The 26,290-nt window shown below is 44.5% G+C and overlaps 1 protein-coding gene across 1 annotated transcript in view; it reads left to right on the top strand.

The window, feature by feature from the left end:
- Positions 1-26,290, top strand: part of LOC147120556 (low-density lipoprotein receptor-related protein 1-like) — a 2,135,446-nt gene that overhangs the window by 1,826,487 nt on the left and 282,669 nt on the right. Inside the window, exons 55-58 of the mRNA XM_085986655.1 lie at positions 937-1,124; positions 7,094-7,277; positions 10,848-10,933; positions 11,259-11,378. Coding sequence (XP_085842781.1) covers positions 937-1,124; positions 7,094-7,277; positions 10,848-10,933; positions 11,259-11,378 — 578 coding nt within the window. The remainder of the gene's footprint in view (positions 1-936; positions 1,125-7,093; positions 7,278-10,847; positions 10,934-11,258; positions 11,379-26,290) is intronic.

The following is a 26,290-nucleotide window of genomic DNA, read 5'->3' as shown; positions in this document are numbered from 1 at the left end:
CAAGGGGGAAATTCTGAATTACCTAGAAGGCTGTGGTAACACAATTACCTATGATTTAACATTGCTAGTACATTAATTGCTGAAGCTAGACTTTTTAAGCATTCAGTGGAAATAAGTCAACAGTGAAAGCATTGTTTTGAAAAAATTATTTGTATTTTGCAAGTTAGTAATTTTGAAACTAAAGGCATAATTAATTATAATGGCCTACTTAACCTGCATACAATCTCTGCATTTACCTAATTATTGCTTCTGGAAATCACTGCCAGTTTGTTTATTATTGTTGCTCTTGTGCTCATGATTGCTATGATGGAAAATGATTTTATAAATGGCCCATTGTAATTAGCATGTTCCACGTGTTCAGAGCTCTTGAGAAAAGACCTGAAAACATTGGTGTCTCCATTTCCACCACTTCCATCGGCATCGAGTTCCAGGTCCTCACCACTCGCTGCGTAATAAAGTTTTTCCTCACGTCCCCCTCTATCTCTTGCCCAAAACCTTATATCTGTGTCCCCTAGTCCTTGTACCATCAACTAGTGGGAACAGCCTTTCCCCGTCTAGCCTATCCAAACCCGTCATAATCTTCAACACCTCAAGCCTCCAAACCCAAGCTGACCCAAATCAAGAGAACTATACCTGTACAATTTCTGCTTGCCCAATAGAGACACGGGGTAATTTGTAACTACAGCCCAAAGAGAATGGTTGTAAAACACTGAATAATATATTTTATTTTGCTGAAGATAATGCTAACCAGAAGTTAATTTTTTTCAGACTTTGATAATCCTAGTTGATGATCATTTGTTGCTGATACGTCACAAATAGCTGTGGTTGTTTATTAATGTTGTTTGGCTGAAGAAAATAAAGATTCCCAGTATGACGTTATCCTTCACAAGGTAATGAAAGCTATTCATTTCACTTCATTTTTTTTTGGAATTTCAGGACAAAATTGCCGCAATTCTTTTTATCTGTGCAAAAATGGAAGGTGTATAAATGAAACCCTTACTTGTGATCAGAATAATGACTGTGAAGATGGATCAGATGAAAGCAATTGTTTTGTCAATGAATGTGCAAATAAGCGAATCAGTGGATGTTCACAAGACTGTCAGGACCTCAAAATTGGGTATAAGGTTAGTGCTAATGTGAATTTTGAATCTACATTATTGCCACTAATATATAAAATAGTGCTTTTGTGAGGTAAAATCAAATCTATGTTTCATCTCAGAAGTCCGTATTCAAACTAATATAAATGAGATGTGTAGTTTATTTCATTTACCCTTATTTTAATCCATGGATAGTAAAAAAAAAATGAACAAGTAAAGCAATAAACAAATTTTAGATCTGGAATTTTTAAGTTAAATTTGTCTGCATTATCTCTTTGATCACCTAATGATTTTTGTATCTTTCCAACTATGCTACTTGCTTCCTGTTATATACTAGCTACAAAAATACATTATGGAAATATCTGAAGCTGAATATTAGCACAATTATTCAGCACTGTACTCCCTCACTTTCATAAGAAGTGGACATAAGGGTAGTGTAATGATAATTAGAGAGTAATGTTTCATAGTAATTTTGTAATTCTTCTGTTATGCAATTTACTGAATGCCATGATTTTGTGAGATAAAACTGCATAAAATCTAGCACATGGTGATGTGAACCAAGGAAGTGGTTTGTGCAGGCCTGCGAGGGAATGGGTAGGCCCAAGGTCCACTCGATATTGGGCCTCAGGCCTCAAGTACATGAGATGTGGCCTCCTGCTGGGTATCCTCAGACAGCTCACCGATGAAAAGGATTGTAATTTCAGGCCGCTACATCGCTGGCAACAACCCTCAGATAGGTCCTGGAAGAGGGGGAAAGTGATTGGGAAGAAAGGGGTGACTGGGATAGGAAGGAGGTGGTCGGGAGAGGAACGACCAAGGGAGGGAGGCAGTGATCGTGGGGGGGTGCTGGATCAGGGGCCGGCAATTGTCTTTGGAGCTACAGTGGAGCCATCATTCAGGTAAGTATATTTAACAAAACCTATCTTTTTGCTGGCAGCCAGCATGAATCCCTTTAAGGACCACTGGTTAAACCGCATACATTACGGGGGAAACATTTGCGCCTCCCGTTAGCACCTCCGGGGGGCGCTAACAGGGCGCTAACAACTTACCGCCTGAGTGTGGCGATTTTAGCTCCAGCTGCGAAATTGACCTGGCGGTTTGCAGTGGCGCTAAACACTACCGCCACAACCTTCTGCGTCCGGAGATCATGATGTCATCCAAGTGTGCATCGCCCTGGTAGCATCCCGGACTGGAAATTGATTCTCGCCCCCTGCCTCAGCGCCTGCCGCTAGGAACGGCAGGTAGAGGGGGACGGTTTGCAGTCGGCTGGCAGCTGGGGGAGCGCTATTTAAAGGCGTGCACTTCCTGCTTATTCCTGTCGGCAACCAAGTTTGTATACGCAGGTTGAGAAAGGGAGAGTGATGTCTGGAGACATTTAACGCTGTCCTACTTCAAGGAGTTTTGTTCGTCAGCAAGACTTTTCAGGTTCCCATTTCTGTAAGCTTTATTATTACCACATTTAGAAGATTTAATGGGGGCTGTACTAGCACGGGGCCTCGTCCTCCAGCTTCACCGTCGGGGGCAGCAGAGGTGGAGAGAGAGAGAGTGGAAAACATCGCCAGAGGGAGGAGGGCCAACAGGGCTCTGCACAGGAGACCTTACCCTCCCAGGGTATTCCGGGAGCAGTTCTCATACATTCCGAGGAGCAGTGTTTTAGAAGGCTCTGCTGCAGCAAGGAGGTGGTCACAGAGCTCTGCCACCTCCTGCAGCCAGAGCTTCAGCCACAGCTCAGGACAGGACATCTTTGTCGGTGGCAGTGAAGGTGACAGTGGCTCTCGGTTTCTATGCCAGCGGCTCCTTCCAGGCTTCAGCAGGGGATATTGCGAACATCTCCCAGTTTGCTGTCCATTGCTGCATCCGGGAGGTCACAAATGCTCTCTACAAAAGGAGAAGGGAGCACATCTCATTCCCCATGACCCGAGACAAGCAGCATGAATGCGCATGTGGCTTCGCTAGGATAGCCGGCTTCCCCATGGTTCAGGGCACCATTGACTACACGCACGTGGCATTACGGGCACCTCATGTAAATGCAGAGGTTTTCCGCAGCCACAAAGGCTTCCACTCTCTGAACGTCCAGCTGGTGTGCGACCACAGACAGCACATCCTCGCCATCAATGCCCGCTATCCTGGCAGCAGCCACGATGCTTTCATCCTGCGCCAGACTGGTGTCCCAGACCTGTTCCAACCACTGCATCAATCTCATGGCTGGCTCCTCGGGGACAAGAGTTATCCACTCTGCACCTGGCTGATAACTCCGCTCCATAACCCCAACACTTCTGCTGAGCTCGCATACAATGAGAACATAGCGCTACTAGGAACCTCATTGAACAGATGATCGGTGTGCTGAAGCAATGGTTCCAGTGTCTTGGTCACTCTGGAGAAGCCCTGCAGTACTCTCCCGAGTGAGTCTCAATTTTCATTGTTGTGTGCTGCATGTTTCACAACCTTGCAATTCTGAGGACCCAGCCATTGCCACCAGGGAGTGGTGGATCACCTCAGGAGGAAGAAGAGGGAGAGGAGGAGGATGATAAAGAGGAGGATGAGCAGCAACAACATGGGAGGGAGGCGCTCAATGTTGCTTCTGCAAGGGCCGTTCGTCAACGCCTCATAAAACAGTGCTTCTGATGAATGACAGAGAAGATGGCTTTTGGGACCAACAAACACATTGACGTAAGAAAACTACTAGGCACTTGGCCTAAGCGTTAAACAAAGCTTTAATCAACTGTTTTACAACATGGAGATCTAGTTGTGTTCTTCACTAGTTCCTGTAAAAGAATGTCCTGAGCAAACTGGGCCCATGCCCGAGTATTTATACTCTCCCTGGACAGCGCCACCAGCAGGCCACCCAGTATTATTTCATAAGTCATTTCCACATGAATGACAAGATTCATGTCACACATCATTACACCCATCCTGCAGCCCCTATTACTGGGCAAAGTTCCAATGAGTAACATGAGGAGATTTGTAATGTTTCAATAAAAAAATGTAATTTTCTGAACAACTGTGTTTTATAAAGCACAACCAATAACAAACAAACAGAACAATTCATTAACAAACAAAACTGGTTCTTAGTACATCGAAATAATTCTTAACAGAGTGAACAATATATTTACATACACATCCAACTTTGGTACCAACATTCCCCCCATATGGTCGAAAATTTTTAGTTATTCAGCCTTCTTCAATGTTCTCCCTCCCCTTCCCACACACCCCTTCCCACCTTACTGCTCCTCCGTAATGTGGCCCCAGTGGCTGCAGCAAGGCTGGTGGAAGGCTGCTGAATCTCGGATCCAGAGACTGCAGATGACCTTGAAGGAAGCCGTCGACCAGCTCTGGGCCTGGAGGGCCCGGCTGCAGACTGCACCAACTCTGCATGGGTGGCAGCAGTCTGTGCTGGCTGGCAAGTGCAAAGGCGGAGTGGCAGTGATGGCAACAGGAATGCTGTCATCCTGAGAGAGGACAGCACCTTCCTGCTCGACCGACATACTGAACCTCAGCATCCAGAGCAATCTGCTCGAACACAGTTTGCTGGCCTGCTGCGGCACCGTGAGATCCCCGGAGGACTGTGGGCGACCCAGCGATGATGGCAGCAGTCAGTGCTTGCATGGCATCAGTCTGAGACTGCATGAGAGCAGTCTGAGATTGGCCTGTGCTGCAATAGATGCTGCCACCTCACCCATTACACGCGGCCTGGGTTCTGGGCCCCCATGGTCTCCCTGCAAGTCAACCATCCTCTACAACGAGGCAAGGATGGGTTCGAGGGTTTGCGCACAGATGACAGCTGTGCTGGCGGTGGACTCGTCCACGCTCCTAGCCAGTGCATCTATGCTCTCGGGCACCCATGCCATTCCACCCATGAGCTCAGTATGCATGCTCATCGCCTGAGTATTCATCACCACGATATCGAGGTCCTCATCCAAGTCCTGTGCAGCAGAACTCGTGCGCGCACTCACCCTCCGGGGAGATGGCCCCCGAGCTTCTCTTTCCCCATGATGTTGCTGCAACCCACTGGGTCCTGGAGCTTCACCCACATCAGAGCCATTCCCTCTGCTCCCCTCCAGTGACTGCATGGTCCCATTATCTCACTCTCGGGAGACGCAGGCGGTGAGGCTCCGGCTTGGTGTTCCTCCTCCTCTCCCGCGTCGCTGCCACTAGGATGCTGAGGGACAGGCTGGTCAGCTGGTGGCTCACTATCTGAAAGCAGGAAGGTACAAGAGTGCGTTAAATGTGAGGGCAGGGGGCAGGAAGGGAGCAAGGAATGGAGACAGTATAGTCGATTGGAAAGTGGGAAAGGCTGGCGTTGTGAGGGGGAAGTGGTATGAGAGAGGAGAGAGAGATGCTGAACATACCGTTGCTGTCCCAAGGGGATCGACCTCTCCAACTGCCACAGCACCCATGACATGGCTCATGATTAGTCTGTGCACTCACTCCTCTGCCTGTCCTCCTCCTGTGCATTGTTGCTCCCTCCTGTTATGAGAAAGCTTGGCCTGCAAGAAAAAGGACAGTGTGGAATAAGTGTGCAGCCATGTGTTTGGCAGATGTGCCTACCATAGTTGAATAGCCGTTAATGTATGCAAGGTGTGAATTGTGGATGTGAATTTAGTAGACGGCCATAGTTGTTGGGTGAGTGTTGGGGATTTGGCACTTTATACCGTCTGTGCATAGAGTGAGGTTGAGATGATGGGATGTAGAGGTATTTCAAGCATCTACTCACCCTGACCACCCGAGTGAGGTTGTTGAACTTCTTGCAGCACTGGGTGTGAGTCCTTTGGACCAGGCTTCTGGACGATACGTAATGGGCCACCTCCCTCCACACCCTTGTGAACTCCCGGGGCAATGGTCCCCTGCCAGTGTCTGGAAACAGCACTGCCCATCGGCATTCCACAGCCACAACCAGAGCCTCCAATGCCTTGTCGCTGAACCGGCAAACTCTCTCCCTGGGCCTCTGAGCAGCCATGATAATTGTTGTTGAAGATTCGCATCTTCTTGCAGGCCCAGGTCAAATGCAGCACTGATCAGGGTGTGGCTGTGCAACATGATGGACCCTCCCCTTTAAGAACTGGAAGGCGCCAGTCTGTCTGAGTACAAGGTAATTGACAGCGCCTGAGCTTGAGTAGCGCTCTGAGGTAGCGCCCCATTCCCTGACGTTAGCGCCCTAAGAGAAGTGTGTCACGCCAGGGGTGCTGGAGACGAATTTCGCGGTCACCGGTGATAATTTGCGCCGGGCGCTAAATTTTGTGCCCGGCCGATATTAGCGCCCCAAAATGGTCGATAGCGAATTTTTCCCCCTACATCTTTTCCTGGCTGGCTATGTTCTGGACCGGCTGCTTTGAGACCAGACAAGTTTAGTAAAGGTGGCATCTGACAGGCATTATGCCCCTTACTTGCATAGGAAGGGGCCTAACATCGATTTCAGACGTGGGCCCTGGACACCTCGTTTGATGCCTGTACCACACCTCCGGCTCAGAATGTATTCATCCATGCCATCGTCCATATTGGAAACTTTTGCGCCCATTTTATGCCTGTAAAACGGGCGCTGCATCATAAAACGGCACAGAAGGCAGTAGAGGCCAATTCATTAAATATATTCAAGAAGGAACTGGATATATTTCTTAAGGCTAAAGGGATCAAGGGGTATGGGGAGAAAGCAGGGACTGGGTACTGAATTTGGATGATCAGCCATGATCGCGTTGAATGGCGGAGCAGGCTCGAGGGGCCGAATGGCCTACTCCTGATCCTATCTTCTATGTTTCTATGTTAAACCAGGATGGGTTTTAATGTGTCCTTTCAGTAATTTACTGTACCTGTATTACTTATATGTTCCTTTCTTTGTTCAAAATTAGCAACTTTCAAAATAAAGTCTTTTGTTGCAGTACCTGTATATATTTTTTTTTATCCTGCATGTTGTACAAGAAGTATATTTTGTTTTGAAAAGTGATGGTCTTTAAATGAACTGCTGATGTTAGTTATTTTTCTTAATGATTTGTATTTTTCAGTGCAAATGCTGGCCTGGATTCAGACTAAAGGATGATGGCAAAACCTGTATTGACATTGATGAATGTGCAACCACCTTCCCCTGTAGCCAGCAATGCATCAATACCTATGGAACCTACAAGTGTCTGTGTGCAGAAGGCTATGAAATACGAGCAGATAATCCCAATAGCTGCAAAGTTTTATCAGGTATGATTTTCTATTTATTCCCCTCTGCATTAAGATCTCACAAGAGATGTAAGGATGTGATATATGAGTCAAAGAAATTTACTATTTTTAGAACCCAGTGCACTGTCTTAGATCAGTAACTAGAACATTATAATATTGATTAAGACCACCATTAAAATAGTTGACAAGTGATTTCTAATGGACACATTACCATGTCCATTACTAACATCACGCAGTGTGGTTTCAGTCCATAGGTATCCTTTTTGAAAAGAGCAATAATAATTTTACTGCCAACTACCATGATAGAAATCCTCAAAATTACCCCAGTAGTTTTTACATCCATGAGGATTTTTTACAAGAAAAAATAACTTTTTTTCAGAGCAATGTCTACAATTGGTTAGTAAAGTATTATATAGGCGATTACCGGTGCATGCATAAAAATTGTTCACTTCCTCCTTGTGATTGTGTATTATGCTTTAAAAAGCTGGTTAGAGATAGCTTGGAAGCAGACATTTTGTATAGGACTGCCTATATCTTGGCAACGTTCCCCCATGCATTATGTAACAGAGGTGGAACTTCCTTGTGTCACATTGGAGGAGTAGTGCACAAAATGTCTGCTCTCATGTTGCCTCTAACTTGTAGCTTTAAACCACAGAACAAAGGGTGACTGAGAGGTGCTGTTAAGTGTATGGTTACCTTCCTTTATAACACTTAGTACTGTATTAAGTAAACCTCTCAGTAGAATAATCTTCCCCTTTAAGTCACACCGGTGAAAGTGGAAAATGTATTTTACTACATTTTAACCCATGTATTCATTGTTTGGTATGTATATAAGTCACTTTACAACTGTGTATTACAAGCTTGCAATCACATCTGAGATAATAAGTAGGCTTGTTTTAGACCATGGATCAACGGTAAATAAGAAATGTGAAATTTAACAGTGTTAACTGTAAAATAATGAATATTTGTAGAAAAAATATCACAATTGTGCAATGAATGGAACTGAATTATCATCGGAGCACTAGAAAGAGTCTTGAAAGTAATAATGGACTTATCACTTTCAAAGTCTAAACAATGTAGTGAAGCAATTAAAAATACAAATGGGATAAATAGCCAGAACAGTAAAGTCCAAGTCTGTAGGTATTATGCTAAGGCTTTACAACACATTGGTCAGACCATATTTGGAGTACTGTGTTCAATTCACTACCATAAAATATATATGCATATACATTGCAGAGGGTGCAGAGAAGAGCAACAAATCTAATTCTACATGTAAAGTGGATGACCAAAGAGAAAAGATTAGAAAAGCTGAAGTTCTGTAGTCTGGGAGGATGATTGAAGGAAACCCCACAGAGGTATATTAAGTATTCTTAAACAGTAGGAAGAAAACGTGAAGATTATTTCAATGTAGAAGAGAAAAATAGTGAAAAATAAATCTAAAACAAACATCAAGAAGAATTTATTTCCTCAAGGCATAATAAATGTTAGAAATTATCTGTTGGGCAGGGTAGTAGAGAAAAAAAAATGACAGAATGTTCAAAGGATATAAAGCAAGATCCAGAGCGATGGGAAGGTGCTGGGCAGTGGGATTTGTTTTGGATCACTCTAGCCACGAGCCAGCACAGAGAAGATGGGAAAATGACCTCCTTCTGTGCTATATATTTTTGTAGTTCTATTGGGAAAACTGAGAAAATGGAGGAATAAGCTTTGATGGGCCACATGCCTTCCCTTGCCTTAATTTTTCTTATGTTCTTGTACTTTATTGAGAATTGTTCTGTTAAAGCAATTTTGGTGAGATTCAAACATAAGAACATAAGAAATAGGAGCAGCAGTAGGCCATTTGGCCTTTCAAGCCTGCTCTGCCATTCAATAAGATCATAGCTGATCATCTACCTCAACTCCACCTTACCGCACTATACCCATATCCCTTGACTCCCTTAGTATCCAAAACTCTATCGCTCTCTGGCCTAGAAATTCACTATGGCCCCGCCAGCTGGCTAACGGCCAAAAGTTAGCGCTGGGCGCGGAGCCATGTGCGACCGTCCGATATTCACTTTTTGCGCCCCAAGTCGGAACCGGCCGCTATTCCAGGGTGTGCCCGCCCCCGCTTGGGGCGCTGAAACTGAATTTCAGCGCTCTAAGTGCCGCTGCGCCACCCGATGCGGTGCGGCAGGCTGCGGTACTGCAGGCCTCCTCCTTCTCTTAAGGTGGAGGTGCCTGCAACGGGGAGATTGCCGCTGGATTGTGCCGGCAAATGAGCCCGGCACCACGGAGAAGTGCCGGGCTCGCAGAAAGCAGCCGGCAATGCCGAGGGGGGGGTGGTGGAGGAGGCCAGGGAAGGAGGTGCAGGCAGGCGGCTGCCGAAAAAGCGGCCGGCCGCACCTCCACCTTTATGCACCCCACTAAGGCTGCAGTAAGGCCCTGGTCTCCGGATGTTAGTAGCGGCCGCCACGGAGGATGCGGCGGCAACTGAATATGGGCGTCGGGCCGGCATCGGGGCGGAAACGGGGCACTGCGCACACCGATGACGTCATCGGTGCCGGCGCAGCGCTACCGGCTACCGCCGCCATTACCGCCGAGCTCAATATCAGCGCAACCTCCTATACTGGCGCAGAAACCCTCTTTAGGCGGTAACTGGGCGCAAAGCTTGCAGCGCCTTACTGAATTTCTAGGCCTCTGTCTTGAATATACTCAACAACTGAGCATCCACAGCCCTCTGGGGTAGAAAATTCCAAAGATTAGCCATCCTTTTTGAAAATAAATTTCTCCTTATCCCAGTCCTAAATAGCCGACCCCTTATTCTGAGACTGTGACCCCTAGTTCTATACTCCCCAACCAGGGGAAACATCCTCCCAGCATCTACTCTGTCAAACCCCTTAAGAATGTTCTATGTTTCAATGAGATCACCTCTCACTCGTCTGAACTTTAGGGAATATAGGCCTAGTTTACTCAATCTCTCCTCATAGGACAATCCCCTCAGCCCAGGAATCAGTCTAGTGAACCTTCATTGCACTCCCTCTAAGGCAAGCATATCCTTCCTTAGGTCAGGAGACCAAAACTGTACACAATACTCCAGGTGTGGTCTCACCAAGGCTCTATATCCACCACAGCCTGTCATTAGCAGTTGGAACGGTATTATGGTTGAGAATGAGCTTGTGCGCCAATTAATGATGGGGGCTGCAGTCCGATCCATTATTAATCCATAAAGTACGTGTTCTGAATATCAAGATTGTCTATTATTTTAGTGTTATAATTGCTTGGCTGTCTTTGGCCTTGTTCATGGAGAAAAGGTTAGGCTTAGATATGAATGTTGCAGAATGTACATTGCTAGGGATTTCAACCTTTGCAAAAGAGTGCAGTGAGGTAAGGATGAATTAATGACTGATAGTAGACTAGGCTTGGACTAAATGTGAGAATATACCTGCCCGTTGTCACATTTAAATCAACTCATGTAAGATTGCCCCATGTGCAATAATTTATAAGATTTGACAAAGCTTTTGTGTATCAGCAAGGCTAAATATTTTATATTGGCTTCATAAATATGTATGCCATTACTGCGCTTATTGAAGTGTTCTTTTGCTTTGTACTCAGCTGAGGAACCATTTTTAATTTTTGCTGATCGACATGAAATAAGAAAAATGAGTATAGATGGATTCAACTATACATTATTAAAACAGGTAAAATGTTTTAAATTAATAGCAAAATACTGCGGATGCTGGAAATCTGAAATAACAACAGAAAACGCTGGCAACACTCAGCAGGCCAGGCAGCATCCGTGGAGAGAGAAACCGAGTTAACGTTTCAGGTCTGAGTTCTGATGAAGGGTCCCAGACCTGAAACGTTAACTCTGTTTCTCTCTCCACGGATGTTGCCTGGCCTGCTGAGTGTTTTCAGCATTTTCTGTTGTTATTTCAAATGTTTTAAAACCTTTTCTATCTCTGTGCCTCGCTTTGCATTTGAAATCTTTTGATACAGTAACAATTAAGTTTGTTTATTTGACAGGGGCTGAATAATGTTCATGCAATAGATTTTGACTACAGGGAGCAATGTATTTATTGGGCTGATTTCACCACACAAGGCAGTACAATATCAAGGATACATCTGAATGGAAGCAATCCTGAGGTAGGAATGTTTGCATTGGGAATTTGCCTGCTAATAATTTTTGAATTTTCTATTATTTCTAGTGAGACCTATTGCAGCCCAGATATTAAACATTATGCTTGATTTTTTTTTAAATGTTGGACCTGAACTCTCATAGGTTTGATACTGTTCTTATACTATTTTGAATGTACTATCGTTAAATCATGACACAAATTTTGACATTGTTGGACTTTTCCTACTGGTACAGTAAAATTGTATTTAAAAAGCATGTCTCACAACAATATGATCTGGAGAATAATATTGCATTTTCAAGTAAATAAAAACAAATGAGTTCATAAATCCCCTCCTCAAAAATGTCTATTATAAATAAGAGAACATAATTTTATTTTTTCAAAACTTCTACATCATTTAATATATGCCACTGTCATATATTGGTATCTGAAATATCCCATGTTATTACTTTGATAAATTAAGCCTCACTCCGAGAGATCTAACATGGCTGGGATGAAATGTTATTTGGGTCAGCCTTTTCACGTTACTTACTTGTCCCACACCAAGTTAAACCCTGAATTATTAAAAATGTTTTGCCTTGCTAACTGGATATTCTACCAAGTCTGTAATCTTACACATTGTATACACCTTCCCTTGTGTAACGATTCAATTTCAAATAATTATGGTTCAGAGATCTGGGAAGATAATAGAGTGCCTAAACTGATATTTCTAGAATGACTAGCCTAACTGACATATATATGTAAGCTACTTTTGTGGTATATGCTCTTCCACAGCATCATTTGTTTCATTATGTAGGGCTTACAGTAGTGTTCAAAATTTAAAGGGCTGGATTTTCTCAATGGAGACGTGCTGGAGATGGCACTTCTGGTTTCTGGGTTTCAGTCCCACCTCCAGTGACATCTGACCAACCCACGCTATTTTCCCTAGATTGGCCGTGTTAAGCCCACCCTGTTACCGGCCAATTAAGGAAAAGCTGGTGACAGATGAAGTTAGCGTATGACGCTTCATCTGTCGAAAAAATTTTGACAGATGAATTGTCAGTGCTTGACAGCTTTGAGAAGCTGTCAAAACACTGACAATCCCTGTTCTAAAGTGAGCCCTTGCACACAGGATCACCAAGACCTCTCTCCTCAGCAGAAAGCAGATGACTGCTGCATCTGAGAATGCAGCAACCATTCTTATAGAGAAACATAGAAGATAGGAGCAGCAGTAGACCATTCGGCCCCTCGAGCCTGTTCCACCATTTAATGAGATCATGGCTGATCATCCAAACTCAGTACCCTGTCCCTGCTTTCTCCCCATATCGCTTGATCCCTTTAGCCTTAAGAAATATATCTAATTCCTTCTTGAGTATATTTAATAAGTTGGCATCAACTGCCTTCTGTGATAGAGAATTCCACAGGTTCACCACTCTCTGGGTGAAGAAATTCCTCCTCATCTCAGTCCTAAATGGCTTACCCCTTATCCTTAGACTGTGACCCCTGGTTCTGGACTTCACTGCCATCGAGAACATCCTTCCTGCATCTAGTCTGTCTAGTCCTGTTAGAATTTTATAAGTATCAATGAGATCCCCTCTCATTCTTCTAAACTCTAGCGAATATAAGCATGATCGACCCAATCTCTCTTCATACGTCATTCCTGCCATCCCAGGTATCAGTCAGGTGAATCTTCGCTGCACTCCCTCCATGACAAGAACATCCTTCCTCAGATAAGGTGACCAAAACTGCGCACAATACTCAAGGTGCGGCCTCACCAAGGCCCTGTACAACTGCAGCAAGACATCCTTGCTCCTGTACGCGAATCCTCTCGCTGTGAAGGCCAACATACCATTTGCCTTCTTAACCGTCTGCTGCACCTGCATGCTTACCTTCAGCGACTGGTGCACAAGGACACCCAGGTCTCATTGCACTTCCCCTTTTCCCAATCTATTGCCGTTCAGATAATAGTCTGTCTTCCTGTTTTTGTCACCAAAGTGGATAACCTCGCATTTATCCATATTATACTGCATCTGCCATGCATCTTCCCAGTCACCCAACCTGTTCAAATCATACTGGAGTTTCTCTGCATCCTCCTCACAACACACACGCCCACCCAGCTTTGTGTCGTCTGCAAACTTGGAGATATTGCATCTAGTTCCCTCGTCTAGATCATTAATATATATTGTGAATAGCTGGGGTCCTAGCACCGATCCCTGCGGTACCCCACTAGTCACTGCCTGCCACTCGGAAAAAGACCCATTTATTTTCCAACTCTTTGCTTCATGTCTGCCAACCAGTTCTCTATCCAAGTCAGCACCTTACCCCCAATCCCATGTGCTTTAACTTTACATGCCAATCTCTTATGTGGGACCTTATCGAAAGCCTTCTGAAAGTCCAAATACATCACATCCACTGGTTCTCCCTTATCTATTCTACCAGTTACATCCTCAAAAAATTCCAGTAGATTAGTCAAGCATGATTTACCTTTTGTAATCCATGTTGACTTTATTCGATCCTGTCACTGTTTTCCAAGTGCTCTGCTATTACATCTTTTATAATGGACTCTAGCATTTTTCCCACTACTGATGTCAGGCTTACCGGTCTATAATTCCCCGTTTTCACGCTACCACCTTTTTTAAATAGTGGGGTTACATTAGCTACCCTCCAATCCATGGGAACTATTCCAGAGTCTTATCGAATTTTGGAAGATGACCAGCAATGCATCTACTATTTCTAGGACCACTTCCTTAAGTACCCTCGGATGTAGATTATCAGGCCCTGGGGATTTATCGGCCTTCAAAGCCGTCAATTTCCCTAACACCATTTCCCTACAAATATTGATTTCATTCAATTCCTCCCTTTCATTAGACCCTATGTTTCCCGACATCTCTGGAGGGTTATTTGTGTCCTCCTTTGTGAAGACAGAACCAAAGTATGTATTTAATTGGTCTGCCATTTCTTTGTTCCCCATTATAAATTCCCCTGATTCTGACTGCAAGGGACCTACACTTGACTTCACCAATCCTTTTCTCCTCACATATCTATAGAAGCTTTCATAGTCAGTTTTTATGTTCCCTGCAAGCTTACGCTCATATTCTATTTTCCCCCTCTTAATTAATCTCCTTTGCTGAATCCTAAACTGCTCCCAATCCTCAGGTTTGCTGCTTTTTCTGGCCAATTTATATGTCCTCTCCTTGGATCTGATGCTATCCCTAATTCCCCTTGTTAGCCACGGTTGAGTCACCTTTTTTGTTTTTTTTTATGCCAAACAGGGATGAACAAATTCTGTAGTTCATCCATGCGATCTTTAAATGTTTGCCATTGCCTATCCACCGTCAACTCTTTAAGTAACGTTCCCCAATCCATCCTAGCCAACTCGTGCCTCATACCATCGTAGTTTCTTTTATTTAAATTCAGGACCCTAGTCTCTGAGTCAACTACTTCACTCTCCATCTTAATGAAGAATTCTATCATATTATGATCACTCCTCCCCAAGGGGCCTCGCACAACAAGATTGCTAATTAATCCTTTCTCATTATATAGTACCCAGTCTAAGATAGCCTGATCTCTAGTTGGTTCCTCGACATATTGGTCCAGGAAATCATCCCGTATATACTCTAGAAATTCCTCCTCCACAGTATTGTTACTAATTTGGTTAGCCCAATCATTATGTAGATTAAATCACCCATGATAACTACTGTGCCCTTATTGCACGCGTCTCTAATTTCCCATTTAATGCCATCCCCAATTTCAGCATTACTGCTTTGCGGTCTGTAAACAACTCCCACTAACGTTTTCTGCCCCTTGGTATTTCTCAGCTCTACCCATATCGAATCCACATCATCAGAGCTAATATCCTTCCTTGATGTGTTAATCTCCTCTTTAACCAGCAATGCTACCCCACCTCCTTTTCCTTTTTGCCTGTCCTTCCTGAATATTGAATACCCCTGGATGTTGAATTCCCAGCCTTGGTCAACCTGGAGCCATGTCTCTGTAATTCCAATTATATCATATCTGTTTACATCTATTTGTAGTGGGTTTTGGTTGTGTGTGTCAGCTTCACCTCTGACTCCTTTGAGCGGTTTGAATCGCTCCACACCCCCTGGGTTCTAGACACTGGACTTAGGTACAGGCGGCGATACAGAAAATTGAGTAGACAAGTGGCTTGGTGCAAGAAAACCAAATTTTATTAAAAGGCTGAATAAAACTCAACACTACTGAGAATTTCTGGTATAGTTACAGGCACAAAACAGTTAATACACTTTTATGGGAATGGGGAACACATGGCACATCGAGGGAAACAAATACATTAAAATCCCCTTATCATTAATCCCACCCCCTATACCTAATTCGATTAAGCTATGAGGGGCCAGGAATTCATGCTCACCAATTCAAAACCTGTTGCTTTAGATGGTGGGGTTTGAGGTCTGCTCTTCCTGTCCTTTGGGGTATCCCATTGCCATGTGGTCACAAGGCGCGGCACTGAAGTTGTTGGTGCAAAGGCACCATCCCTTCTTCTCCGTTAACGCCTTCGTCGAGTACTTCGTCGCGATGGGCCTGTTCTCCTTTGTGCGGCCGCTGACGGTATTGCTGTGGTCGGGGGTCGGTTGGCGGTTTTTACCATCTAATGGTTTTGCTATCCATGCTTGGAACACCAGCTTATTCTTCAACTGGGCTATTACTGTCCATGTGACAAACGCCAGCTTATAACTAGGCCGTTTGTCTAGATTTTGCTACACATTCTTCGAATACCAGCATATTCTCAAATTGGGGTTTTACTGTCCATGCATGTAACGCCAACTTATTCACAAAACGTCAGCTTATAACTAGGCGTTTGTTCCCCAACGCGTCTTTCGCTGCCCTTCCCTGCTCTTAACGGTTTACCGTATTCTTCGTCTCATCTCGTCTCGTCTGCCCATTTGTGGCCTGTGTCTCCTGTGTGGTTTCGAACTCGGGTCTCGTTCTCCTCCCGCGTTTGGGCCCTCAGTGTAGTAATGGGCATCCTTGGTGTTGAGCGGCACGGGGAGCGAGAAGAGAGCCCGCCACGAGGGGCAGCAGGCCAAAAGCCAAACAATAAGAGGCCAGAGCAAGAGAGCGATAAGAGAGCTAAGAGACCGATCACTACCAATGGGCCTACAATTATACCCGATTCTTCATTCCTTATCTGCGTGCCAAATCAGGTCAGTCCTTTGTCTAACTTTTGGCGGGCTTGTTTAAACTGATTACAGCCATTTACTTTAATGACTCCTGAAATGGTTGTCTCTGTGTTTAATGGTTTCGATGTCCTGGTTGTTGGTTATGTATGAGACTTAATCGGGTTTTCCTGACTTGATGGCTTCTGTGAGCAGTTACCGATTAAATATGCAGAAACCTGATGGCCTTGATTGCAGCCCATTCTATCCTGATCTGTTTCAAGGTGAATGAAATGCATATTCTGTGTTTGCACTGTCTGGCCCCACACAGTCTATTCACAGGTCTATGCATTTTAAGTTTCATTCCAGGCTTGAAAAAAAGATGTCTGCCTGCTTGCAGAGCCTTGCTTTTAAAAGTCCTGTCCTTTTGGTCATGAGGTTGCAGAAGCCATTTTGGGCACCCTGTCTTTTTCATAACTTGTCCAATACAGGGTCCCTTTTATCCGTAATTTTGGGGAATGTGGGAATTTTGAGAACCCTACAATTTGCGCAGCTAATTCATCCACCTTAATACATATGGTTCTCGCATTAAGGCACAAAGCCTTCAGGCTTGTTTTTTTTAACACTCTTAGTCCTTTTAGAATTATTATTTACTGTAGCCCTGTTGGATTTACACCCTTAATTTCTCTGCTTTCCACTTTTGCTTTTCTCCTTCCTGTCTTTTGTTTCTATCCTTGCTTCCCTTTCCTCTGTCTCCCTGCACAGGTTCCCAACCCCCTGCCATTTTAGTTTAAACCCTCCCCAACAGCACTAGCAAACACTCCCCCAGGACATTGGTCCCGGTCCCGCCCAGGTACAAACCGTCCAGTTTGTACTGGTCCCACCTCCCCCAGAACCGGTTCCGATGTCCCAGGAATTTGAATCCCTCCCCCTTGCACCATTCTTCCAGCCACGTATTCATCTGAAATGTCCTTCTATTTCTACACTGACTAGCATGTGGCACTGGTAGCAATCCTGAAATGACTACCTTTGAGATCCTATTTTTAATTTACCTCCTAACTCCCTATATTCAGCTTTTAGGACCTCATCCCAGTTTTTACCTATATCGTTGGTACCTATATGCACCACAACAACTGGTTGTTCACCCTCCCCCTCCAGAATGCCCTGCAGCCGCCCCGAGACATCCTTGACCCTTGCACCAGGGAGGCAACATACCATCCTGGAGTCTCGTTTGCGGCCGCAGAAATACCTATCTATTCCCCTTACAATAGAATCCCCTATCACTATAGCTCTCCCATTCTTTTTTCTCCCGTCCTGTGCAGCAGAACCACCCATGGTGCCAGGAAGTTGGCTGCTGCTGCCTTCCCCCAATAAGCCATCTCCCTCAACAATATCCAAAGTGGTATATCTGTTTGAGAGGGGAATGGCCACAGGGGACCCCTGCACTACCTGCCTGCGCCTACTACTCTGCCTGGTGGTCACCCATTCCCTTCCTGCCTGTGCAGCCTTTACCTGCGGTGTGACCAACTCCTTAGACGTGCTATCCATGATGTCCTCAGCATCGCAAATGTTCCAGTATGTATCCATTCGCAGCTCCAGTGCCACAATGCGGTCTGTCAGTAGCTGCAGCTGGACACACTTCCTGCACACATGGTCGTCAAGGACACAGGAAGTGTTCCTGATTTCCCACATAGCGCAGGAGGAGCATGCCACAGGGCCGAGCTGTCCTGCCATGACTTACCCTTTAATTAATTTAATTTAAATTCAATTAAATCAAATCAATACCCCTAATTACACTACATCTAAATGATATACTCAAGGGCCCTTGGTTACTCGCACTCCCCGCTACACAACAGAGACTTTAGAAACTATAACCATAAAAATTAAGACCTTCTGAATTTTATAAACTATTAATCTTAACTGTCAAACTATAGAGTAGTATAAATACTCACCTGGCCGTACTCACCCAATCACCTGCTTCCTCTTGCCTGCGTCACTTTTTGAATCGTGACGTGGCTCTAGAACGCCGCCGCCGGTCTGTGAGATTGGTAAGCCTCTGTAAAAAAAAAAGCCTGCAAAAGTGAGTTTAAGTACTCACTGTACCGCCACTCTCTGCTCCTCCCAACACCGGCCTCTGTAAAAAAGTTCGCGAAAGTGAGTTTAAGTACTCGCTGTACCGCCACTCTCTGATCCTCCCGACACCGGCCTCTGTAAAAAAGCCCGCGAAAGTGAGTTTAACTATTCGCTGTACCACCACTCTCTGATCCTCCCGACACCGGCCTCTGTAAAAAAGCCCGCAAAAGTGCGTTTAAGTACTCACTGTACCGCCACTCTCTGTCATCTCTGCCGTTGAGATGAGGCACCTCCGGATCCTCAAAGGCTGAAGCCTGCAGAAAGAAGCAAAGGTAAGGAAACTGTTTCCAACACTTTACACTCACCTCTCATACTTAGCTGTCCACATTTGCACCCATCACTCACCTCTACAGCTGACAGTTTGACCCCTCTCACCCTCGCAGACCCACTGTTCGCCTCGCAGACCCTGGCGAGATTCGCAGCCGTCAGGAAGCCCGCAATTGCAGGTGTAAAATGGGGAAAAGCCTCAAAACTGCTTGTTAACTACTTGTTAATAGGCAGTTAATTGGCTCTAATCCCCTTCCCACCTCGAGGAGACGGGTCCCTGCACGACTTGGGGATCCGCCTCCCGGGAAGATGGCATGGAGGCGGGTTGGGAGCGGGGTCAGTACCCGCTCCCAGTTTCTGCCATTTTCCCGGCAGTCCTTCCTCCATACCTGCCTCCCCATGGCTGGGAAAATTCCCCTCAAAGCATTGGAGAAAGACCCACCTCAATCTCAAGTTATGTGCTTAACCTTATTCTCTCACGCCATTTAGATATGATCAGAACTCCATGGTAAAACCTTTATTCACCCCTTACTTAGGCACCTGCATCAGAGGAAGCAGGGCTAATCCTCAGCCTACAGGGGATCCAGCGTAATATTGGAGGCTAATATGTTAAAGGAGGGGAGGTGTACCAGCCTCTCTTCAAGGAAGGGTGTAGGCTGGGATCAGACCCAGAGCTCCAAAAGTGAAGGGGACATTTTATTTAATAAATGTAAATGCAGTCCCCTTAGCTCATTTTGTTGCTGAGAGGGTGGGGAAGCCCGTTACCCCGTCACCCCTCCTTCCAGCTAGCCACTTATGCTGCACTACTTGGCTTCTTCAGGTGGTGGGGGGAAGGGGGGTGGGGGAGGAGAGGGGGATGGCACCCCAGGTGCCAAAATTCTCATGCTCCCACCACCTGACCCCATGAACTTTGGTGTGGTCAGGGGCAGTGGCCACGGGCGAGCACATCCTGACACTTAAGCTGGATGCACCCACCGACAAATTTTCATTGATGTTATATCTTAAAAAGGCATTAAATATTTGTCCATAAAGATCGAATGTAGACAGTTGCATTACAGATACTTAGGATTGGGATTGGAACATTAATGATTCTTTTTTATACTTAAATAGGGTGTAGATAAGGAAATGGTCAGTCAGAAACTGCATTGCTGGAAACCCACAGCAGGTTAGAGAAAAGACAATTTAATGTCTTGGGTGTAAGACTCTTGCTCTGCACTCAATATGTTAATCTGTATTTTCTGTGTACAGATGCTGATTGACCTGCTGCATATTCCAGCATTTTCTACCTCATTTAGAAAGAATTTGCATGTAAGATCAAGTCACAGGCATATAACAAGCACAGAAAGTTGATAGCAAAATCTATTACTTGTCACATCTAGTTTACTAATGCAGTTTACTGCCAATGAAAATACCTTGCATCTAGTATTATTATAATCTCATTCATCAACATATTTTATCAATATAAACAATGTAACTCTGAGAAACTGTCTACGATCTTAAACATTATCACTGGAGTGAACATAATCGTTGGAGCATGGTTGAAGCAGCAGTTTTAGTGTGGATTCAGCAAACCTTCAGTGAGTTCATTTTAACAAAGCAGAACAAAACAAATCACTTCTATCAAAACCTGCAACATTAGTGGCAGATTAATGACTGCAGGTAACTGAATGTTATTTAGAAAACATTTCTGGAAGTGCTGCCTGTTTGCTTTCAAAGTGATCGAGCCGGAGTGCAAGTTGGAGACACTCCGACACATAAGGGAGGGGGAGGAATTTCTGGACAGTTTTATCCAGAATACAGTCACAGCCCAGAGGAAAGCACAGGTTCAGGAAAGGGAGGGGGTGACTGTAAGGGAGCTGGGTAGCGGCGATTTAGGAGAGGTTGAGAAGGAGGTCCCGCAGACACTGGTCCTGTCCAAAAGGTATGATGTACTCGCTACCTGTGAGGACAAGGAGAAAGACTTCAGGGAGGACAGCAACAATGCACCGTGGCTTAGAAGGCTGTCCAAGGGGGGGGAAAGCAGAATAAAAATGTGGTAGTGATAGGGGACTCTATAATTACAGGGATAGATTGCGTCCTCTGCAGCCAAGAACAAGAACCCCAAAGGGTGTGTTGCCTACACGGTGCCAAGGTAAGAGATATCTCATGGCGGCTGGAGAGGAATTTGGAAAGGGAGGGGGTAAATCCAGTTGTTGTGGTCCATGTTGGGACAAACAACATAGGCAGGAACAGGGAGGAGGTCCTGGTGAAAGAGTATCAGGAGTTAGGCTCTTAAATTAAAAAGTAGGACCTCGAGGGTAATAATCTCTGGATTATTGCCTGAGCCACGTGCAAATTGGCATAGCAGCAAACAGATCTGGAGAATTAACACATGGCTAAAGGGCTGCTGTGGGAAAGAGGGGTTCCTTTTCATGGGACACTGGCACCAGTTCTGGGACAGCAAGGAGCTATACCGATGGGACGGGCTCCACCTGAACCGGGATGGGATCCATGTCCTAGTGGAAAGGGTAAATAGGGAGGTGACATAGGCTTTAAACTAGTAAGCAGGCAGGAAGGGATCTACAAGAAACGTAACCAGCCTAAATATAAACAAAACAGGAAAAAAGGGCATAGGAAAGAATAAAGTAAGGGAGGACGTTGATGGCAAGGGAATAAATAGTTATAGAACAGGAGTTTAGAAAGATGAATAAACATAAAGTGAGAGGAAATCCTATTAAAATGAGTTAAACTATCGGTACAGCAATGCACACAGTGTCCGTAATAAAACGGGGGAGCTGGAGGCAATCATGCATTGCAAGGAACCAAACATAGTCAGGATTACTGAGACATGGCTGCAGAAAAATCAGGACTGGGAATTAAACATTGCAGGGTATAACATATTTAGAAAAGATAGAGAGGAAAAAAGGGGAGGTGGAGTAGCTGTACTTATTAGGGATAACCTAATGGCAGTAGAAAAAAGTGACGCATCTATCAGCAAGACAAAAATAGAATCCATATTGTAAGATTAGGATCACAGGCTCACACAGATTACCCAACAGGGCTTTAGAAGTTGTAAGGCTTTTATTAAAGAGCTACAGTTTTAAAGCATAATCAGATATTACATATGGTTTAAGCCGAGTATAATAGACATACAACCCGTGAAAGTAGGAGCGATCTACGACTCCTGAATCGGAATGCCATGACCGGATGGACGGGGAGGCAGTACGGTGGTCTCGGATTAGATGGATTCCTGCAGTCTGCTGCAGTGGTCACTTCCGTTGGGTCATCTCTCAAGCTGTTGGAGGTATGAGGCCATCAGCCACCTCAGAGGCTAAACTTAACCAAGGTGTAAGGCCGCAGCCACCTTGGGGAAGCCTTCGCCCCTGACTGCCTGATTTCCTCTCTCGGTCGTCTATATTTATAGTTATTTCAGTGGGCTGGTAATCAATTGGTGTCAATCATTTGATCCCCATCCTATTGTCCAATTGTGAAGCGGGAAGGCAACCCTCGCCATCCCTTTCTGCATGACTGACAAGGCCTCCCTCTTATCTTTCTGAGGAATGTTTTGTCAAGTTTCTTCAAGGGCATTTTATGGCTTCGTGGCTCCTTGTTATCTAGCAGGTGCTATCCTCCCTGTTTCCTTGCATTTTACCATTCCCTTATCACTTCTATTTGTCTTTTAATGCTTGATATTCGACCTTGCTGGCATTTATGCTATCTTTTTCCGCTTGCCTGTTGTCAGTCTCTGTTCTAAGAATTAAAACCCATCTTTGAATCTAACAGCTATTTCTTACAATTCCCTTCTTTGAGAAGGAAATATCCTTATTGACTTCTCACAATCGGCTCTTGACTAATCTAGCTAGCTCTTATTGCTCTCTCAACTTGGGCGTTAGTTAGTATGGAGTCTTGAAAATTAAGATTACCCCCATCCCTACAGTCCATTCCTTTGAGGAGAAGGAGCAACCTCTGACCCCTTACTCAAATTCAATTCACTGTTCCTGTGTTCCAATTCTGCCCTGCCTGGGGCATCCTCTGTTTCTTCTATCTTTCCTGATCTTACCCCACCTGGGGTCTCCTCTACATTGCTTCAGATCTTCTCTTTCGGTGTGGTCAATTAACTTGTTAGTGCTGGCTAGTCATGGGCATGAGTACCCAATTGGCTTATGTATCAAAGTCTTACTACATAGTTTATACATATATCAAATACACTATCATTACAAGTTGGATAACTACCAGAGCGTGTGAAATAATACGAACCTAAGGGTGTGCTGATATATTAAGCCCAATATCCCACCAGTGTGAGTTGTCCTCTATACTGTCAATTTCAATATCTATTCTCGAGTTCTCTTGCTCCAAAACATAAAAATGCTTTAGGGAGGAGTTCAGTCGCATCATGAGCTCACTGAAACCCTCAGTCAACAGGGGAATGTCGTATCCGAGTATCCGAATTGTGCCACATAATTGTGTAGCTCATACTTAATAACGTGTTGGTTGATGGGACAGGTCCTGTTAGACCCGTAAAGCATGGTAGTTGTGGTAGTAGTGACACAGGATGCACCATCAAAACCACCTTATACTGGATTCGTACTGGTTTTTCCCAAGCTCTGTTACCTACAAAACACAATTATTACAGTCACAGTTAAATTCAGTCTTACAATCATTTCAAGCGACATTGCAGTTTAACATCTAATCAACAAATCATGGACTTAAAAGATTCTCCAGATCTCTCTTTTACTCTTATCCATCTTGTGGATAATTCTTACTAAACATGATTTCTCCTTCGCCCTCGATTGTACTAATCCAGATTCCATGTAACTCTCCACTTCAACTTCAATTTCAATCCTTCTAACAGGTACCAGTGTGTTTAACTCTATTCTGATTGTTTCATTAATTAGATAGTTTCTCGATGGAGTATGTGTCAATGCTTTAAAAGTTGTCTCTCTCTCCTGAGCCACATTAACCATTTCATGTCTTGCTGTTGTCAAGTAACTGAGCATGTCTGAGACCCGTTCTTCAGTGCAAACTCAACATACATTCCTGGATGGTAATTGCTTCATATGTAACGAATCACATTTGCACACTCATATCAGTATCTCAATATCATGCCACACGTGCCCTCCGATACAAGCCTTTCTCGGGCTTTCAGGTATCTTATCGAAAGAGTGTAGTCATCTGGAGATCTTTGCTCATCTTCCTCTGCATGGTCCCGATGTCTTGGGTAGTGGCCAGACTATCAAATTCAGTTTTCTTAAAAGTTCATTAAAGAAAGGCAGGGACACAAATGTCTCTAAGAGAAAGCTATCAATTTACTATTCTTAACTACACTTTCCTGACTTTCACTAGGGAATTTTGAAAATTCCCATTCAGTAGTGTAATTCTCCTGTTTCAATCTTACACCCTCAATCACTTTCCTTTAATTACCATTCAGATCTCATTCATGAGTCCTGGAAAAACTTTACTGTCCAGTACAATATTTAAGATAAAAAACATAGATCAAACGTTCTGACTTGATCCAAGTTATTAACACTTTTTTATTTATCATTATTTTAGAGGATCTTTTATTTTCCCAAAAGTAACCAAATATATAGTGCCTGAGTCCATTTTGTCATTTCAAAATTATCCCAAAATCCAAACAGCAGTATTATTGAACTGACAATGTTCAGTTTCATTTCTATCAATTTATCCTCCATTTCCAATTTCAGAAACAAGTAATTCTCAGGCTAGGTGGCTTACACAGTGTTTTAACATTAGAGATAGAATTGCTGCAATTAGTTTACAAGGTAACTTCCATATAACAAAAGAAAGAAGATAATCCATTGTGACTCTGCTTAGAGCCCAAGGGGTTAATTTATCAAATCATAATTTTCTTTCTGTCGCTGTGGTGAAATATTAACTTAAAATTAAGAAACTTAAATGTAATAATGTCCAATATCTTTAAATTTCATACTAAAGCTGTTGCTTGGTGAACTTAAATAGCTGTCAGTTGGAAGGGTTAACTCCTTTGCAGGATTTTAAGAAGGTGGAGCAAAACATTATCAGGCACACGCAATTACGTTACTTCACGTAAATTTAAAAATAGTTTCCCGATCGAAGAAGACAGTTCTGTTTTCACACTTTAACTAAACACGAACAGAACAGATAAAATAAAACAAAATAGCACATTCTTGCAGAAAACAGTAAATTACGTCATATTTCTTATTGTCCTTTCTTCAGATGTCTTTCCAAAATACTGTAAAAACATTGACTATAAGTGGAGAAAAATTAGTTTTTCACATTTAAACAAATCAAATCAAACTGCTTTAGAAGATTTCACCATAGCAACCGCGACTCCAAGGTTAAATCTTAGACTGATACTTAGGCCTAGAAATTCAGTTGGGCGCCGTTTGGGGCGCCAAGCTCGCCTGGGCGCCGGAATTACCGCTGCGAGTGGAGCCACTTGCGCCATCCCGATATTCAGTTTCTGCACCCCAAACGGAAGCGGGCTGCTACTCGAGGCTCCCCGCGCCCCTCTTGGGGCGCTCACCCTGAATATCGCCGCGCTAAGGGCCACAGCGCCACACGCTGCGGCACGGCACGCTGCGGTACTGCAGGCCTTCCTCCCACTGTTAAGGGGGAGGTGCCTGCAACAGCGTGATCCCCGCTCGCGAGTGCCGGCAAATGAGCCCGGCACCAAGGAGAAGTGCCGGGCTCTCGGGAAACAGCCGGCAATGCCACGGGGGGGGGGGGGGTTTAGGAGGCCGGGGACGGAGGTGCTGGCAGGCGGCCGCCGAAAAAGCGGCCGCCTCGCACCTCCACCTTAACTTGCGCCACTACCGCCACAGGTAGGCCCTGTGAACCGGTCGCGATTTGCGACCGGCGTTAAAGAGGCGGGCGCGACCAAATGTGATCGGGGCGGGAGCGGGGCGCTGCGCACACCGATGACGTCATCGGTGGTGGCGCAACGCTACAGGCTAACGCCGCCATTAGTGCCCCGCTAAATATCGCGGGAGGTGTGGCCAGTGGCGCTAAAGCCACTGAGTGCCCTCTTTGGGCGCTAACTGGTGGCACAGCCCACTGAATTTCTAGGCCTTAATCTTTTGTTCAACAAACTTTTTGTTGTTCTTCTCAGTTTTTACACACCAGCTTAATTTAAATTGTAGTTCAAAGATTTTTTTTAATTCTTGGGGCACAATCTTATTCGCACATTCTTAAAACTTCCAAAATCCAAGACAAGACAAAAGATTTAAACGCATTTAACACAGAGAAGTGGGTGGAGCTAAAACACACATAACAGAATCTTTCTTTTAAAGACAGACGTTTCAGACAAAAGAAATACTGTAACTTCTTAAACATTCATAGTCAGGAAAACATTCACACTTTAACACACATTTTCATACAAACTGAAATTCTAGCATTTTTTTTAAGGTTCCTTTCACTCAGCAATCTTGTGTTT

This window comes from Somniosus microcephalus, chromosome 4, assembly GCF_052327205.1.
Source record: "Somniosus microcephalus isolate GS21.2 chromosome 4, FLI_Smic_1.0, whole genome shotgun sequence".
Lineage (NCBI taxonomy): Eukaryota > Metazoa > Chordata > Chondrichthyes > Squaliformes > Somniosidae > Somniosus > Somniosus microcephalus.
Note: the sequence above shows the minus strand (reverse complement) of the source record. Positions and strands in the feature narration are given on the sequence as shown.